Source organism: Thalassophryne amazonica, chromosome 14, assembly GCF_902500255.1.
Source record: "Thalassophryne amazonica chromosome 14, fThaAma1.1, whole genome shotgun sequence".
NCBI lineage: Eukaryota > Metazoa > Chordata > Actinopteri > Batrachoidiformes > Batrachoididae > Thalassophryne > Thalassophryne amazonica.
The window spans coordinates 22,664,288-22,682,618 of NC_047116.1; the positions used below are offsets into that span (position 1 = coordinate 22,664,288).

The following is an 18,331-nucleotide window of genomic DNA, read 5'->3' on the forward strand; positions in this document are numbered from 1 at the left end:
TGGCTATAGCTGCCACCCTGGGATGGCCACCATACATTTTTTGTGCCTGTCACGGTATACAGAGGCTGGATTGTAAGTGTCGTTTAGTTCAATTAAGTGTGACCATTTAGGTCAAAATTGGCTTTTGGCTCACTGACGATTTTGGTAACAAGTGTCTGCATTCAAAATACTGAATATAGAAACACTGACACAGTTTGGTGAAGCGAGTAACGCAATACTCCCAACACTTGATTAAATTCACTGCAGCATAAAGTAACAGTTATTTTTGGGGAGATTGTATCTCACAGAAACTCTGCAAATCTTTTCATCCTTGGAAAATTTCACTTAATGCATTTTATGCAATGAACCTCACAGCAGAGTAAATAACATCTGGCAAAATGGATTAATATGACAGAGTAACATTTTTCATGTTGGCTGCCCTTCATGTTTGGGAGGAAGATAAATTTGAGCTGTACTGAGATGAGACTGAGACAGGATTTTCCAGCTGATCCTGTAATGTTGGCTTTGGCTTCAGCCCAGCCTAGAGAGCCTAAACAGCACTGGATCTATCTGGGTGCGTTTAGGGCTCCATGTACACAACATTAGCAACGAGTGATTTGAAAAAATTTCACACAAGGTAGAGTTTGGGCCTCCTATATGATCAGGATCAAGGTTTAAAATATTTAAAGTCCCTCGGATATAAATATTGATGAGATTGCCCATCCTTTCATTTCTTGCCTACAGAATGTCTGGGCGTGGCACACTCAAAGTAGTCCTGCCCATTGGGTGTGCCCCACAGAGAAGCGGGCATCTAAAATGTCTAAAATGAGCTGTTTCCAACCTAAAAAAACTCCCTTCGGTTGCTCCCGGGGTCGCCACAGCAAATCCAAGGTGGATCTGCATGTTGAATTGGCACAGGTTTTACGCCAGATGCCCTTCCTGATGCAACACCACATTACATGGAGAAATGTGGCAGGGGTGGGATTTGAACCCGGAACCTTCTGCACTGAAACCAAGTGCATTAACCACTTGGCTACTATATCTGCTTATAGCAAGAGTCATGCAAACCCACAGAAATTTGGGACTCTGAGAATATTTCACATCAAACCCCAACCATATTAATCTGATAACACAATATGACGCCTCTAAAAATTTAGTTTTGGTCACAAATTGAATCTCAAGACAGGAACATCTCTTCACCTAAAAGCCTGTAATTCTGAATGGTGATCTGAAATGCATTTACACTAATCAAGTTACTGACACAGTTCAAATTGGAGTTAATGCAAGCAGTTCTGTAAAGAAGCATGACACTAAACAGAGCTGAGTGTCTGCAGTCGGATTACTCCTATTTTCATCTGATTTATCAAATCATTTATGTAAAAATGTAAAATGGAGAAAAAGTCACTTCTCATCATAAACCATGTGACTGAAGCAGGCATGGCTTGATTTACAAGAGTTTCAAGTCAAAAAGATCAGTGATCAGTGAGAATGTAGAATTCAAACAAAGCAGCACACAGGGAACAAATGGAAAATAAAACCATGTCTCATATTCGTCCAAATGTTCCTCCTCTTTTTCAATGCACTAACTTTTTTACACTGGAGGTGTTTACTGTGCAAACCCATACATAATGATCAGATGTGTTAATTCACATTCCGTTGGCTGTGATTGAACTGGAGTCCATGCACACGAATGTCAGGGAGTGCACGTCCAGGAACAGCCTTTTGTATGATCTTAACTTTGTAGTCAAATTATTTGCAAGATACAAGTTTCTACAGGCTAAAATTGAACACCAAGGAACTGAAGCGCTACCATGGAAATAGCCAATATAAAAAACAAACAACAACAACAAAAAATCACCCACTACTCAGATCTCAGCAAACTCTGGGACTAATGGAGCAGGTTTTGGACTTAAATATGTTGTCCCTTTTTTCATCATGTATGTAATAAAGATTTTATTTTGCACCACTATAATTTTATTGCTCAATATTCAAACAAAGGATTCACAATTTTATATAGCCAAAATGATCAATATTTTTCAGGTATGGAAACAATTTAGGATTTTGACCTATGTGGATTATTTAGGATTTTGAAAAACAATCAAACAAACAAACAAAAACAACAAACCCAAACAACCCCGAAACACTGAAGCAGAAAGAATCCAAAGAACTCAGAACTCACGGGTCACTGTAGTTATGCCACATGAAAATTTTGCTGGATATCTGCTGGCCAGGTAAGTCAACACTTAAACAGTTCTCCCGTGTCAGTTATCAATACTACCAATGTTAGATAAAAATGCTTACTTTTGTTTGTTTGCCAAAATGAGTCAGTGGGAAGACTAATTATTTATACACAATCACACAGTCTAAAGTAACTGTGCTTCCTCCTTTATGTCATATACAAGATGTCACAGATCAAACTTACTATTCACTGGAGAGGTGATCCAGAGTTTATAGCCATAATCGCTATTTGCCATGGAATCCTGCCAAAGTAAATACTCAAACGAAAAATAAGGTATTTTGTAATAACCTATGTGGAAATAAGTTTCCACATAGAGGAAATTGTCAATTTTGTGAAAATACGAAGGGGACTACACTAAAGGGCTGCAATGGGATTGGGTCCCACCGGAACCCAACGTAAATCTGGCGCAAGTGGGCAGCCGGGCCAGAACTTGGCTGCCGGCAGGAGCTGCGGGAACGGAAGCGACAAGATGACTCAGTGGACAAAGGAGAATAGTGTAAAGTATGCATGTCCACATGCTACTTTCAGAGAATGTTTTTAATTTAACAGGAGCAGTGGACATAACAGGAGTGAAAAGGTACACATACAGAGAGACACAGGCACGGTGTGCCCATATATGGCACACACATGAAACTGTCTTTAAACTAAATGAAAACAACCAAATAGTAGTGCTATTCCTGACCAGTGCATCAAAAGACATACAGGCCAGGTAATCGAAACAAATAACCCCATGAATCTCTTTAGTAGTCTAAATGAATGTTTTCTCCCACGGGACGGGAGATGACACAAAATGAATGCATCTCTATTACTGTGCGGCCAAAAGTTCCCAGCATTTCGCGGGTTCGGGTGGGACTGGACAAGCATATTGCAGAAATGCGCAGGAGTGTAACACACACGTTGCAAGTGCGGGCAGTAACAGTCCGAAATTCAGCGGGAGTGGGACGAAGAAATTAATCTCGTTCAGGAAATTAGACTTCACCTTTAAATTACTGTGAAAACCCAAATTTATATTTGATTCCTTGGAACATGACTTCATCCAGAAAATGGATAAAAATCTCTGTTCCACTTCCTGTATTTCAGTAGTATGTCAAGAATTTGGTGCATTTATTTTGACAAAGTAAAATAGACTCTGCAGTCAGTATGTACAATCCAACTTGAAACAGTGCTCAATCAACTCCATCATAGCATAAATGGTTAGAGTTGATCAATTTGATTTAACACTATGATAGAGCTGATTTAACACAATTCAGAGCAGGAGTATACATACTCACTGCAGAGTCTGTTTTGCTGTGCAAAAATGAATTAATTGTACATGCACAAGAAATCAAGTTAAGAATCACAGTTGATTGCGATTGTTAAATTGATAGTGATGTAATGCAGAAGGGGCGTGTTTTCACATGATGGGAACATTCTGACAACAACATCAAAGACACACAATCTGCCAATATAGCAGATTGTGCACCATAGCACAAAAACTTGTCTGCTTTACAAGTATATCTTCAGATATTTACAGTCCATTTATGCACAAAAATATGTCCACAAAATAAAATAAAAAGCTGAGAATAATAAAGTTAATAAGCATCACCTTTGCATTTTCATGTGTACAACCAACACTCAACTTTTGTGCAATGTTGATGTCATAGCCACACCTCTCTAACCTCTGGCTACAAGACGTCATGTCTTTCTCTGTCAGGTGTCTCGGATACTGCGCCTGAAACGTGTCCATATGCGTATTTGTATTGACACAATGATTCCTAGTCAACATTCTTTTGTAGTTTAGTCGGATTATAATCCAGTGTGACTGTAATCAGAAACTGGATTCTGTAAGTGCATGCTACACATCTTCTTCTCCATTTGTGTGTTAGCGTTATAGCGCCACACACAGGCCTGGCATATATACTACTGCATTTTCAGTCCGTTTCAGTGGTTTCTCCTGTACGCAGATATTTCTGGAAACAGTACCATGTTAATAAAATCATCTAAACAAAACACACCTTTGATATAAAAAACATACACAGGAATATATTCACATATAAATACTGTACACACTATGGCAGTTAAATAATCGTCGCTAACACAAAGAAGATCAGTTTTGGTATAAAATAAGCAAAAAATAATAATTAAAAAAGCCTTTTTCAGTTGGTCACCACAGAGCAGAAAAGCTGCTGCCAGACTGGAGACATGTTGAGACATGTTTGCACAGTTCCCAACAACCACACGGCTGCAAACGTCTCAGAAAAACCTAACAGGCACACTGGCACATGCAAAAAGAACTAAACGATGAACATCACGTGTAGTGCATAGAGGAGTGTCTGAACTATCTTCTGCAAAAGTCATGACAGCAAAATTCCAGTATATTTCCTCAAATCGTCTCTGGTGTCTTTCACGACAAAGACAGTGGAAAAAAAGGTTCGTCTGTGTGAGTAAAATACAAAAAACAAAGTACAAAAACAGTACAAAATGTTCAATGGGATAACTATGACAGTGCTGTCAGTCCCGTCACTTTTAAACGGAGGTTTCTGATTGGACGAGCAGTACAAACTTATGAGATTTGGGGTCGATGTACTCCTCTGTAATTTGGATGAAAGGGATGCTCTTCACACTGACAGCTAAGCTAAAATCAAGACACCTCAGTAGGAACTCTGTTCCATCCTTAATGCCGCTGGTGACCGACGCGTCACTGACCAATGTCCACTGGTCGGCCATCCAGCGCTCCGGGCCGTACTGCACGGTGGGACCAGGTGCCAGGTAAACCTCGAGAAAAGCCTGGAGAGAAAGAAAAGGTCATATTAGACACCGCTTCTGCAAGCTCGGTGTCTTTAAAATGCGTCTGCTGGACTCTTGACAGGAAATAGAAAGATCGAACACATTACACCCATTTTGCCGTCTCTTCACTGACTTCTTGTCTCTGTGAGGTCGGATTTTAAGGTTCTGCTTTTAACTTATAAAATTATTTATGGACTAGCTACAGGGGTGGGCAATTAATTTTTACAAGGGGCCACATAGGGAACCTGAATTATGTCCGAGGGCCACATCATTGATAACTCAGCTGTCTCCCATTACAAATTTTACAAAAAATTACCTATTTAATAGCTTTTATAGGTAATTTTTATTATTGTAATAATATGTAAATATTTAAATATACCTAAATAAACCTCTCTAATGATTTGCAACACACAAGCTTGACATTTTTAATATATGTAATAATAATCACAGACCTCATGAGGACAGAGACATGCAAAGGGCCACATGTGGCCCCTGGGCCGCAGTTGGCCCAGGTCTGGACTAGCACCTCCTGAGATAATCAAACCCTACGTACCGGCCTGGGCTCCGCATTCTACTTTGTGTTCCTAGGGTGAATAAAAAGTCTGTGAGTCACAGAGCATTCTCTTATCATGCACCCATTTTGTGGAATGACCTCCCTGCATCAAAAAAACAGTCAAATTCTGTGGAGACTTTCAAGTCTAGACTTAAGACGCATCTACTCTCCCTTTCATATGGCTAGCATACTGGCATAGTATGGTATTATGTTTCCAAGCTTTTTAAAGTCATTTCATTAGCAACAGAACAGGTTTTGGCCTCAACTTTATCTAAATTTTGGGTCTGTGAGTGAAGTTTAGGGCTAGTGGCTGGCAGTCACTTTAGTAATTTCTCTGTTTTTGTGTTTATTTACTGCTGATGAATTATACCCTAGGTGTAGTTTTTTTTTTCTGGCCGACTGATTCTGCTCTTTTTCTTTCTGTCCGAGGTACGAACAATGGATGGATCCGAACTGAAGGGACCAGACGGACTGTGAGATGGAAGACCTGAGGAGGGTGCTGCATGCCGCAGTCTTGACGTGAAAGGCCCACTGGCTGCGTGGACGACCCCTGCCTGTGGTGCTGACGCCTGTGTGGCTACACGCATGAGTGCAAATGAATGTCGACTATGGCAGTTGCAAAATGGACTATGCTCGAAGACTGGATATGAAGACACAAGTAGTGTATCCTTGTAGTGTTGACTTTTATCTTTAATCCAATAATTTTAGCACAATTATTAGATTAATGATTACTAAATTTCAGCCATTTTTATACCCAATCAAGTCAAGTCAAGTCAAGAATCCACGGCACCACCTTGGGCTCTTGATGGTCATGGCAGGCAACCGGTCCATACCCACCTCTAAAAAGTACCCATCTTTCTGCCGCAACCTGGTGAAGCGTGGGCTTCCCCTTGGCCTTCTCACCTGGGTGCACAATCTTGCACATAGAAATGCACCACATGACCAAAATGTGGTAGCAGATGCTCCCTCACACTGAAAGTGATACTCAACATATTTAAGTATTAAATCAACTCTTTTACAGCCAATTGTTTTAGACAAGTAAGAGGATGGATATATGAACACTTCCAAGTTACTGACTATATGTTGGATTCCATTAACCTCAACCATTAAGAAATATAAACAGTATGGTACTGTGCGGTACATCTGTCTGGAGCAGGCAGTTCTCAAAAACTGAGTGACTGTGCAGGAAGAAGAGTAGTGAGGGACTCCACCAAGCCATCCATGACAACTATGTAGGAGATATAGGCTTCTGTGGATGTGACTGGAGAAACTGTACATAGCGCAACTTTTGTCTGTTGCGCCACAAAATATACAGCTTCAAGGTGAGAGTGAAGGATTTTCATCAAAGAAAGATGTGGAATTTCAGCCAGAGGGCACATGACAGACTGAGCAGCAGGAACGTTGACTTTGACTGAATGGGAAATGCTGTGATCTTTGAAGAATCAATAGATGGCTCAACTGGAGCACCTGAAAAGATGGGAGCGCAGTAAGAGTGCCTGGTTTTGTGATTGTCCTGGGTGTGGGACCTAAGCTTCCTGTATAGTTGTGATACTCAAAGGCAAACCAGTGACCTAAGGTGAAGACTACATGTCACTGGCACTGAGTCTCTTGGGTACGAATACTTATTGAGATACTGATAAAGCATGCTACTTGCAGTGTGAGGGAATATCATTTAAGATCTTTGGTTATCTGGATATCTGTGAGCATGATTCAACATGCAGGTGCCTCACTGTTGAGAACCCTAGAACTTCAAAAGGCCAATTACCTGGGTGTGACAGATGGATGGCTAGTTTTGAGAGGAGGGGATCGAAAGGGTGTTTGCCTGGGTGGTTGTTACCCAGTACCCAGGGTGATTCTGTCATAGCACCAACACTCTCAGACCTGTAATCTGAAGTAGACCCTAGAGATGGTTGTTTGTGAAAATACCAGTAGATTAGCAGTTTCTAATATAAACCAACCCATCTGGCACCAACAACCATGCCATGTTCAAAGTCATTAAAATCACCTTTCTTGCCTATTCTGATGCTTGGTTTGAACATCAGTAGATCCTCTTTGTGATATCTCCATTCCTAACTGCACTGAGTATCAATTAGATATGTGCTTTATTGAGCAGTTGAACAGGTGTACCTAATAAAGTGGCTGGTGAGTGTGTAAATTCTAAGCCATTCTTACCTTGGGGCTCATGTTATTGATGAGGCAGAAAGAAAGATGCTTCTGGATGCTGTCCATACTGTGGCAATGCTGCCTTCTTGTGGTGCGGAGGTACTTTTGCAGGGCACGTGCCATAGAGGGAAATACAGCCAGAGCTGCCTCACGCACCTCCATAATGTCTGAGGGGGATGCACGCTCATCTTCCTTCTTCATGCGGCGGACATGAGTGAACGCCTCTTCCACAGCAACCACCAGCCTGCCACAAAGGCAACGGACGCATTTCAATCAATCAATCAATCAATTTTTTTATATAGCGCCAAATCACAACAAACAGTTGCCCCGAGGCGCTTTATATTGTAAGGCAAGGCCATACAATAATTATGTAAAACGCCAACGGTCAAAACGACCCCCTGTGAGCAAGCACTTGGCTACAGTGGGAAGGAAAACTCCCTTTTAACAGGAAGAAACCTCCAGCAGAACCAGGCTCAGGAAGGGGCAGTCTTCTGCTGGGACTGGTTGGGGCTGAGGGAGAGAACCAGCAAAAAGACATGCTGTGGAGGGGAGCAGAGATCGATCACTAATGATTAAATGCAGAGTGGTGCATACAGAGCAAAAAGAGAAAGAAACAGTGCATCATGGGAACCCCCCAGCAGTCTACGTCTATAGCAGCATAACTAAGGGATGGTTCAGGGTCACCTGATCCAGCCCTAACTATAAGCTTTAGCAAAAAGGAAAGTTTTAAGCCTAATCTTAAAAGTAGAGAGGGTGTCTGTCTCCCTGATCTGAATTGGGAGCTGGTTCCACAGGAGAGGAGCCTGAAAGCTGAAGGCTCTGCCTCCCATTCTACTCTTACAAACCCTAGGAACTACAAGTAAGCCTGCAGTCTGAGAGCAAAGCGCTCTATTGGGGTGATATGGTACTACGAGGTCCCTAAGATAAGATGGGACCTGATTATTCAAAACCTTATAAGTAAGAAGAAGAATTTTAAATTCTATTCTAGAATTAACAGGAAGCCAATGAAGAGAGGCCAATATGGGTGAGATATGCTCTCTCCTTCTAGTCCCCGTCAGTACTCTAGCTGCAGCATTTTGAATTAACTGAAGGCTTTTTAGGGAACTTTTAGGACAACCTGATAATAATGAATTACAATAGTCCAGCCTAGAGGAAATAAATGCATGAATTAGTTTTTCAGCATCACTCTGAGACAAGACCTTTCTGATTTTAGAGATATTGCGTAAATGCAAAAAAAGCAGTCCTACATATTTGTTTAATATGCGCATTGAATGACATATCCTGATCAAAAATGACTCCAAGATTTCTCACAGTATTACTAGAGGTCAGGGTAATGCCATCCAGAGTAAGGATCTGGTTAGACACCATGTTTCTAAGATTTGTGGGGCCAAGTACAATAACTTCAGTTTTATCTGAGTTTAAAAGCAGGAAATTAGAGGTCATCCATGTCTTTATGTCTGTAAGACAATCCTGCAGTTTAGCTAATTGGTGTGTGTCCTCTGGCTTCATGGATAGATAAAGCTGGGTATCATCTGCGTAACAATGAAAATTTAAGCAATACCGTCTAATAATACTACCTAAGGGAAGCATGTATAAAGTGAATAAAATTGGTCCTAGCACAGAACCTTGTGAAACTCCATAATTAACTTTAGTCTGTGAAGAAGATTCCCCATTTACATGAACAAATTGTAATCTATTAGACAAATATGATTCAAACCACCGCAGCGCAGTGCCTTTAATACCTATGGCATGCTCTAATCTCTGTAATAAAATTTTATGGTCAACAGTATCAAAAGCAGCACTGAGGTCTAACAGAACAAGCACAGAGATGAGTCCACTGTCCGAGGCCATAAGAAGATCATTTGTAACCTTCACTAATGCTGTTTCTGTACTATGATGAATTCTAAAACCTGACTGAAACTCTTCAAATAGACCATTCCTCTGCAGATGATCAGTTAGCTGTTTTACAACTACCCTTTCAAGAATTTTTGAGAGAAAAGGAAGGTTGGAGATTGGCCTATAATTAGCTACGATAGCTGGGTAGATAGATTGATCATATTTAAGATCGAAGCATTAAATAATGGTAGGGCTTCCTTGAGCAGCCTGGTAGGAATGGGGTCTAATAAACATGTTGATGGTTTGGATGAATTAACTAATGAAAATAACTCAGACAGAACAATCGGAGAGAAAGAGTCTAACCAAATACCGGCATCACTGAAAGCAGCCAAAGATAACGATACGTCTTTGGGATGGTTATGAGTAATTTTTTCTCTAATAGTTAAAATTTTGTTAGCAAAGAAAGTCATGAAGTCATTACTAGTTAAAGTTAATGGAATACTCAGCTCAATAGAGCTCTGACTCTTTGTCAGCCTGGCTACAGTGCTGAAAAGAAACCTGGGGTTGTTCTTATTTTCTTCAATTAGTGATGAGTAGAAAGATGTCCTAGCTTTACGGAGGGCTTTTAAATAGAGCAACAGACTCTTTTTCCAGGCTAAGTGAAGATCTTCTAAATTAGTGAGACGCCATTTCCTCTCCAACTTACGGGTTATCTGCTTTAAGCTACGAGTTTGTGAGTTATACCACGGAGTCAGGCACTTCTGATTTAAAGCTCTCTTTTTTAGAGGAGCTACAGCATCCAAAGTTGTCTTCAATGAGGATGTAAAACTATTGACGAGATACTCTATCTCACTTACAGAGTTTAGGTAGCTACTCTGCACTGTGTTGGTATATGGCATTAGAGAACATAAAGAAGGAATCATATCCTTAAACCTGGTTACAGCGCTTTCTGAAAGACTTCTAGTGTAATGAAACTTATTCCCCACTGCTGGGTAGTCCATCAGAGTAAATGTAAATGTTATTAAGAAATGATCAGACAGAAGGGAGTTTTCAGGGAATACTGTTAAGTCTTCTATTTCCATACCATAAGTCAGAACAAGAGCTAAGATATGATTAAAGTGGTGGGTGGACTCATTTACTTTTTGAGCAAAGCCAATAGAGTCTAATAATAGATTAAATGCAGTGTTGAGGCTGTCATTCTCAGCATCTGTGTGGATGTTAAAATCGCCCACTATAATTATCTTATCTGAGCTAAGCACTAAGTCAGACAAAAGGTCTGAAAATTCACAGAGAAACTCACAGTAACGACCAGGTGGACGATAGATAATAACAAATAAAACTGGTTTTTGGGACTTCCAATTTGGATGGACAAGACTAAGAGTCAAGCTTTCAAATGAATTAAAGCTCTGTCTGGGTTTTTGCTGCTAATCCTCCGCCCCGGCCCGTGCTACGAGCATTCTGACAGTTAGTGTGACTCGGGGGTGTTGACTCATTTAAACTAACATATTCATCCTGCTGTAACCAGGTTTCTGTAAGGCAGAATAAATCAATATGTTGATCAATTATTATATCATTTACCAACAGGGACTTAGAAGAGAGAGACCTAATGTTTAATAGACCACATTTAACTGTTTTAGTCTGTGGTGCAGTTGAAGGTGCTATATTATTTTTTCTTTTTGAATTTTTATGCTTAAATAGATTTTTGCTGGTTATTGGTAGTCTGGGAGCAGGCACCGTCTCTACGGGGATGGGGTAATGAGGGGATGGCAGGGGGAGAGAAGCTGCAGAGAGGTGTGTAAGACTACAACTCTGCTTCCTGGTCCCAACCCTGGATAGTCACGGTTTGGAGGATTTAAGAAAATTGGCCAGATTTCTAGAAATGAGAGCTGCTCCATCCAAAGTGGGATGGATGCCGTCTCTCCTAACAAGACCAGGTTTTCCCCAGAAGCTTTGCCAATTATCTATGAAGCCCACCTCATTTTTTGGACACCACTCAGACAGCCAGCAATTCAAGGAGAACATGCGGCTAAACATGTCACTCCCGGTCTGATTGGGGAGGGGCCCAGAGAAAACTACAGAGTCCGACATTGTTTTTGCAAAGTTACACACCGATTTAATGTTAATTTTAGTGACCTCCGATTGGCGTAACCGGGTGTCATTACTGCCGACGTGAATTACAATCTTACCAAATTTACGCTTAGCCTTAGCCAGCAGTTTCAAATTTCCTTCAATGTCACCTGCTCTGGCCCCCGGAAGACAATTGACTATGGTTGCTGGTGTCGCTAACTTCACATTTCGCGAAACAGAGTCGCCAATAACCAGAGTTTGATCCTCGGCGGGTGTGTCGTCGAGTGGGGAAAAACGGTTAGAGATGTGAACGGGTTGGCGGTGTACACAGGGCTTCTGTTTAGGGCTACGCTTCCTCCTCACAGTCACCCAGTCAGCCTGCTTTCCCGGCTGCTCGGGATCTGCCAGGGGGTAACTAACGGCGGCTAAGCTACCTTGGTCCGCACCGACTACAGGGGCCTGGCTAGCATTTAATGTCCACTATTGTGCTCTGCTTCCATTTCTGTATTAATCACAACACTAACGTCTCCTTTGACTCACCTGGCTCTACGTTTGCGTACTCGTCTCTCGTAGTCGGCCTCTTCGTAGTATAGCTCATTGTGTGCGCTGTCTTTGTGTTTGGTGGCAGCTGCAGCCGCCGCTTGCGACTGATGTCCATTATCGGGCTGCGCTGCCGCTGCCACCGCCACCGTGTTCCCCGGGGCTGCACAAAGGGAGAAGACATAAAGGCAAAATCAGCTGGAGTTGGTGGAAGTCACCCCTGACCTCTTAAACACTGATGAATGGGTCAATTTGAGTCACGGATAGAAAAAAAGAAAAAAAAAATCAGACGAGAGCGCAGGCTGCACAAATCAGTGTTTGGTCTGAGGCTTTGACATCAGCGTGACCGCTTTATAATCCAGTGACCTTTTCCAAGTATGAAATTTGAGGACGGTGCATGTTAATCTTTGTTTCTTTTCAGGGGTATCCTGGCAGCGTATCTCCATTCTGTCTCAGTGTCAGAGGATAATTATAGCAAGAAAAAAAAAAGCTCCACTGGAATCATGTACATTTCTCCTCAGATGCCTGATGCTAAAACCTTTTTTATTGCAGCTGGATGAATTATTCATCATTTTACACTTCAAAGGCCACAAATGTAGTCTGATGTGGAAATTTATGGGTTTGTGTGACAAACCCATAAAGCTAATGGAGCTTATACAGCAGTATATTAAGAGATCCCGCGGCATCATTATGGGCAAATAAATCTGGTGCATATTCCTCAATGTTAGTACTTGGGGGCAAGTACAGAGCATAAACCCTGCAGGGATATAAATCATTAAGAACTGATCTACATATGTATTTTATATGTTGTGTCACCTGAAAATACAGATGAAAACAAAAAAACAGTTGAGCTGGTCATTTATTTAAATTATTGCAATTTTTTTCTCTCTCCTTGTGTATGAAATATGCCAATAAACTTACTGGCCTACAATGTTCATTCTGTAAAAAATAGAGCGGATGAAAGGAAAAGAGAGCAAGGATAGCACACAGAGGGTTGGAATGAGTAAGAAATAAGAGTGCGAGCAGGGCCGGAGATGAGAGATGTGGGGCTATGTGAGGTACGACTGTTAGGCTGATGAATTATTGAAGGGTTGGAATTCCGCAGCCCCCTACAGGCCTCTCCGTAGCACTCTGACGGGGCTGCGGGGTGGATGGAAGGTGCAATGAGGACACCATATCCCACATAGCATCCTGCTATACATCATCAAGCTCTGGTTTGTGCAGATGGTGTAGCTGCAGGGAAGCAATCAGAGAACTTGGTGGCGCTGCAGCATGTGTGAACAACAATGCTGAATGTGTAATATGACAGCGACTGAGGCGTCAAAGATCAGAGTAAATCATGAAATTTCTTCCCCATTCTGACTTTCACGGATATGCATCCTGGCAGGTCAAGGTTTGTAACCTTGTCCATACCTTGGAAACCTTCAAGGCTCTGCGAGGCTGCCTGTGAGGAACTGGGATATTCCGTCAACACTGTAATCACATTACATTTGTCTATAATGCAGTAATATAATGTGTTACAGTTCTAAATTCGGCAATCACACCTCAGTTCCTAAAAGCATGTGCAAAGATGACTGGATTCCTCTGAACACCAGCCAATAACAATGATGTCCCAGAACGGGTGAAGAAACAGTAGATCTCAAAGGGTTTTGTCCATTCTGATGGAATATTTCGGGGTTTTCAATGAAAAATATCTCATATAAAATAGTCAAAAGAGCTCAGTTTCCTGGTGTATTTATATTTGCAAATAGTTTTTTTTTTTTTACGTTCACTTTTGATACTCTGTGTGCTTCTTACCCTGTGTGCCACTATACAATGCCACTCAAGCCTAAATTTTCCTGAGGGAGTCTTCCCAAGGGATTAATAAAATTCTATCAAAGCTAATCTCTAATCTAAATGAATGTAAAGTCTTTATTTTGACTGGAACACTGTAAAAACGTGTTTGGAGGAACTCTTGAGGTAATGAGCTTTTGTTTGACATGAACTATGCTGAAATTCAATGTTTACTGACTAAGCTAGAAGCTAATTAATACAGCACAACATTTTGCGTTGTACTAAAAGTGACAATTTACGATTTGGGGATACCCACATTTTAGTGGTTTTGACTCATTTAAGTAGTCAGAGGTAGAGGTGGGCGGATTGATCCTAATATCGATAATATCGATACCAACGCTGGTATTGATATTGAACGATCCTCGTGTAAAAAGATCAATACTCAAGCTTTTTTTCTCTCCCGCATGCACTGACTGCTGCGCACGCAGATTCATCAAAGTCTACTCTCTATCTGTAAGAGCAGCGCTGTGTCACACAACACGGAGGAGCGCAACCTCCCCCCTCTGGTCTTTTGTTGTTGCGCAGTTACGTGGCTCAGCGGCGCCAGCCAATTTTGTTGTGGTGTGTTAATTTTGTTGTATTGTGGTTTGTCAGCCCTCTACCTCAGGAGATTTTGTTTTAAGTTGTGTTGAGTGATATTTTTTAAACATAAATGTTGACTGTGATAATAAAGTATTTTGTTGTCACGCACAATGTTTGGCGAAATTCTATCCTAGGTCTTTTGGATCCTTTGGATCTATGCAGCTTAAATATGAAAAGTATCGGTATCGGCGATACTGGGCCTGTATTTACTTGGTATCGGATCAACACCAAAATTCCCGGTACTGCCCACCTCTATTCAGAGGTAGTCATGGAGCACATCCCAATATTTTCAATGCTAACATTCAAATTCATGTTTATTCCAAATTCATTTTGTTGAGTTGTGGTGGAGCACGCTGGCCCACTTCTGGCTGATAGCATATACGAGGGCTGTCAATAAAGTATAGGTCCTTTTTATTTTTTTCAAAAACTATATGGATTTCATTCATATGTTTTTACGTCAGACATGCTTGAACCCTCGTGCGCATGCGTAAGTTTTTCCACGCCTGTCGGTGACGTCATTCGCCTGTGAGCACTCCTTGTGGGAGGAGTCGTCCAGCCCCTCGTCGGAATTCCTTTGTCTGAGAAGTTGCTGAGAGACTGGTGCTTTGTTTGATCAAAATTTTTTCTAAACCTGTGAGACACATCGAAGTGGACATGGTTCGAAAAATTAAGCTGGTTTTCAGTGAAAATTTTAACGGCTGATGAGAGATTTTGAGGTGATACTATCGCTTTAAGGACTTCCCACGGTGCGAGACGTTGCGCAGCGCTCTCAGGCGCCGTCGTCAGCCTGTTTCAAGCTGAAAACCTCCACATTTCAGGCTCTATTGATCCAGGACGTCGTGAGAGAACAGAGAAGTTTCAGAAGAAGTCGGTTTCAGCATTTTATCCGGATATTCCACTGTTAAAGGAGATTTTTTTAATGAAAGACGTGCGGACGGGAAAAAATTATGGAATCACCCTGTAAATTTTCATTCCCAAAACTAACACCTGCATCATATCAGATCTGCTCATTAGTCTGCATCTAAAAAGGAGTGATCACACCTTGGAGAGCTGCTGCACCAAGTGGACTGACATGAATCATGGCTCCAACACGAGAGATGTCAGTTGAAACAAAGGAGAGGATTATCAAACTCTTAAAAGAGAGTAAATCATCATGCAATGTTGCAAAAGATGTTGGTTGTTCACAGTCAACTGTGTCTAAACTCAGGACCAAATACAAAAAACATGGGAAGGTTGTTAAAGGCAAACATACTGGTAGACCAAGGAAGACATCAAAGCGTCAAGACAGAAAACTTAAAGCAATATGTCTCAAAAATCCAAAAATGTACAACAAAACAAATGAGGAACGAATGGGAGGAAACTGGAGTCAATGTCTATGACTGAACTGTAAGAAACCGCCTAAAGGAAATGGGATTTACATACAGAAAAGCTAAACGAAAGCCATCATTAACACCTAAACAGAATAAACAAGGTTACAATGGGCTAAGGAAAAGCAATCGTGGACTGTGGATGACTGGATGAAAGTGATATTCAGTGATGAATCTCAAATCTGCATTGGGCAAGGTGATGATGCTGGAACTTTTGTTTGGTGCCTTTCCAATGACATTTATAAAGATGACTGCCTGAAGAGAACATGTAAATTTCCACAGTCATTGATGATATGGGGCTGCATGTCAGGTAAAGGCACTGGGGAGATGGATGTCATTACATCATCAATAAATGCACAAGTTTACGTTGATATTTTGGACAATTGAAAGGATGTTTGGGGATGATGAAATCATTTTTCAAGATGATAATGCATCTTGCCATAGAGCAAAAACTGTGAAAACGTTCCTTGCAAAAAGACACATAGGATCAATGTCATGGCATAGGGTCAATGTCAACGAGCAGATCTGATTTGATGCAGGTTTTAGTTTGGGGGATGGAAATTTACAGGGTGATTCCATAATTTATTCCTCAGAATTGAGTGATTCCATATTTTTTTCCTCTGCTTGGTCTAAAAAAGTGACTGCCACAATCTTTTTTTCTTGATTTCTTATAGTGTTTCTTAAAGCCAGAAAGTTGCCATTTGAAATGACTTTAGTTTTGTGTCATGTCTGTGATCTGCTTTTTTTCTACAAAATTAAACAACTGAATGAACATCCTCTGAGGCCGGTGATTCCATAATTTTTGCCAGGGGTTGTATACTTTATTGACAGACCTCGTAATCTGGACCCACTCTGCTTAACTTCTGAAATCTGATGGCATCAGGTGTTTGCACTGATTACGTGCCTTCTAAATAGATCATGCACCATAGACTGTCAAGATAGGAACCTTAGTGTTTCAAAAGGCTTACAGTGGTGACATCTATTGGACAGAGAGGTGAACACTTTTTAGTCTATAAGAGTGTTTTTTTTATTTTGCCTGTAAAACTGTTAAGTATTGACTTCATTTCCTTTAGTCATCTTCACTTTGTCTTTTGTGGATTCAAATGCAGTGTATTGTCTTCTTATACCTTTGTAAGGTGCCTTTGTAAACTGCTTTGAATTGCCTTTGGACTTGATTGATTCTTTATAATCATACTTGCCTTCCAATGACATCATCCTCGTGTAAAATTCTCTATTCAATTATATAAATACTTCATGACTTATGCAAGTGGATGCCATGACAGACACACAGACCTGATTAAAATTCTGTCTCCTGTAGTTAAGGTCTGAGTGACAGTAAACAGGATGAATGGGACCCAAAACAGAAATGTGATCTAAGTACTGAGTAGTTGAGGTGACTAACCATCTACATTGTAGAGCTTTAACCCAGCCAGGTGTTTGGCAGCTCGGTGCTTGGACGCGGAGAGAAGGGCTGGGTTGTGGAGCGGGAAATCTCTGTAGTAATACTCCAAAATGGACAGAGCAGCTCTCTGAATACTGTGGAGAAACACAGAGAAACTGTGAAACTAAAAAAAAAAAAGAGACAGAAGTCTGATACTCATGATGATTCACCAACCTGAACAATCCACAGAACATGAGTCAAACGATTTGCTGCCATACAAGAAGTGAGTTTTATTACTACTTTCCAGCTGTGCTGTTATAACAGATGTGCCCACAAACTTTCCATGCAAAAATTGGAGCTATAAAATGATTCACACCTTTATTTTATAATCTGATCAAATCACAAAAGTATCCCAGTGGGCTCAGAAAATGGTATAACACTGGCACAGTATACAAATAATGAATGTTTATGACTGCAATGGTAAGAATATTTCATGTGTGAAAGACGGAACATTCCATCTTTCACCTCATGAAATATTTTTACCATTACACAAATGAAAAAACATTCATTATTTGTTTTACATAATGCCAAACAATCCTGACGATGTAGTCCGTACCTGATGCCATGCATTGACTTCTTCATGTACAGACTGCTGTCTGTTTTCCTTAGTTCAGCGAAAAATTCCGACAGAAATTTGTACAGCTCTTAATCCGACAGCGCTTGTACTTCAAGTAGAGACGTCCCAGTGAATACTGCAAATGCCTCCAGACGGCTTACGCTGTACTTGATGTTTGTCTTTAAGCTAAGTCCTGTTGCCGCTAGTGTAAGCAAGCACAGCGGCCGTGGCATGCAACAACACAAAACATATAGCACCAAAATTGCAAGCTAAATAAAACCAAAATTGGAACACAATGGCAAATGGTACGAACGATCCCTATCACGTGACATACAAACCACCAATCAAATGACAAGGATCTATTTAGGTCAGGGGTGCCCAAGTTCGGTCCTCAAGATCTACCTTCCTG

The 18,331-nt window shown here is 41.0% G+C and overlaps 1 protein-coding gene across 1 annotated transcript in view; it reads right to left on the reverse strand.

The window, feature by feature from the left end:
* Positions 1–4,067: 4,067 nt before the first annotated feature.
* The window catches only part of LOC117525076 (vang-like protein 1), a 56,501-nt gene continuing 42,237 nt past the window's right edge, over positions 4,068–18,331 (reverse strand). Inside the window, exons 5-8 of the mRNA XM_034186911.1 lie at positions 17,328–17,461; positions 12,144–12,306; positions 7,710–7,944; positions 4,068–4,984 (exon numbers count right to left, since the gene is read on the reverse strand). Coding sequence (XP_034042802.1) covers positions 4,724–4,984; positions 7,710–7,944; positions 12,144–12,306; positions 17,328–17,461 — 793 coding nt within the window. The 3' untranslated portion in view covers positions 4,068–4,723. The remainder of the gene's footprint in view (positions 4,985–7,709; positions 7,945–12,143; positions 12,307–17,327; positions 17,462–18,331) is intronic.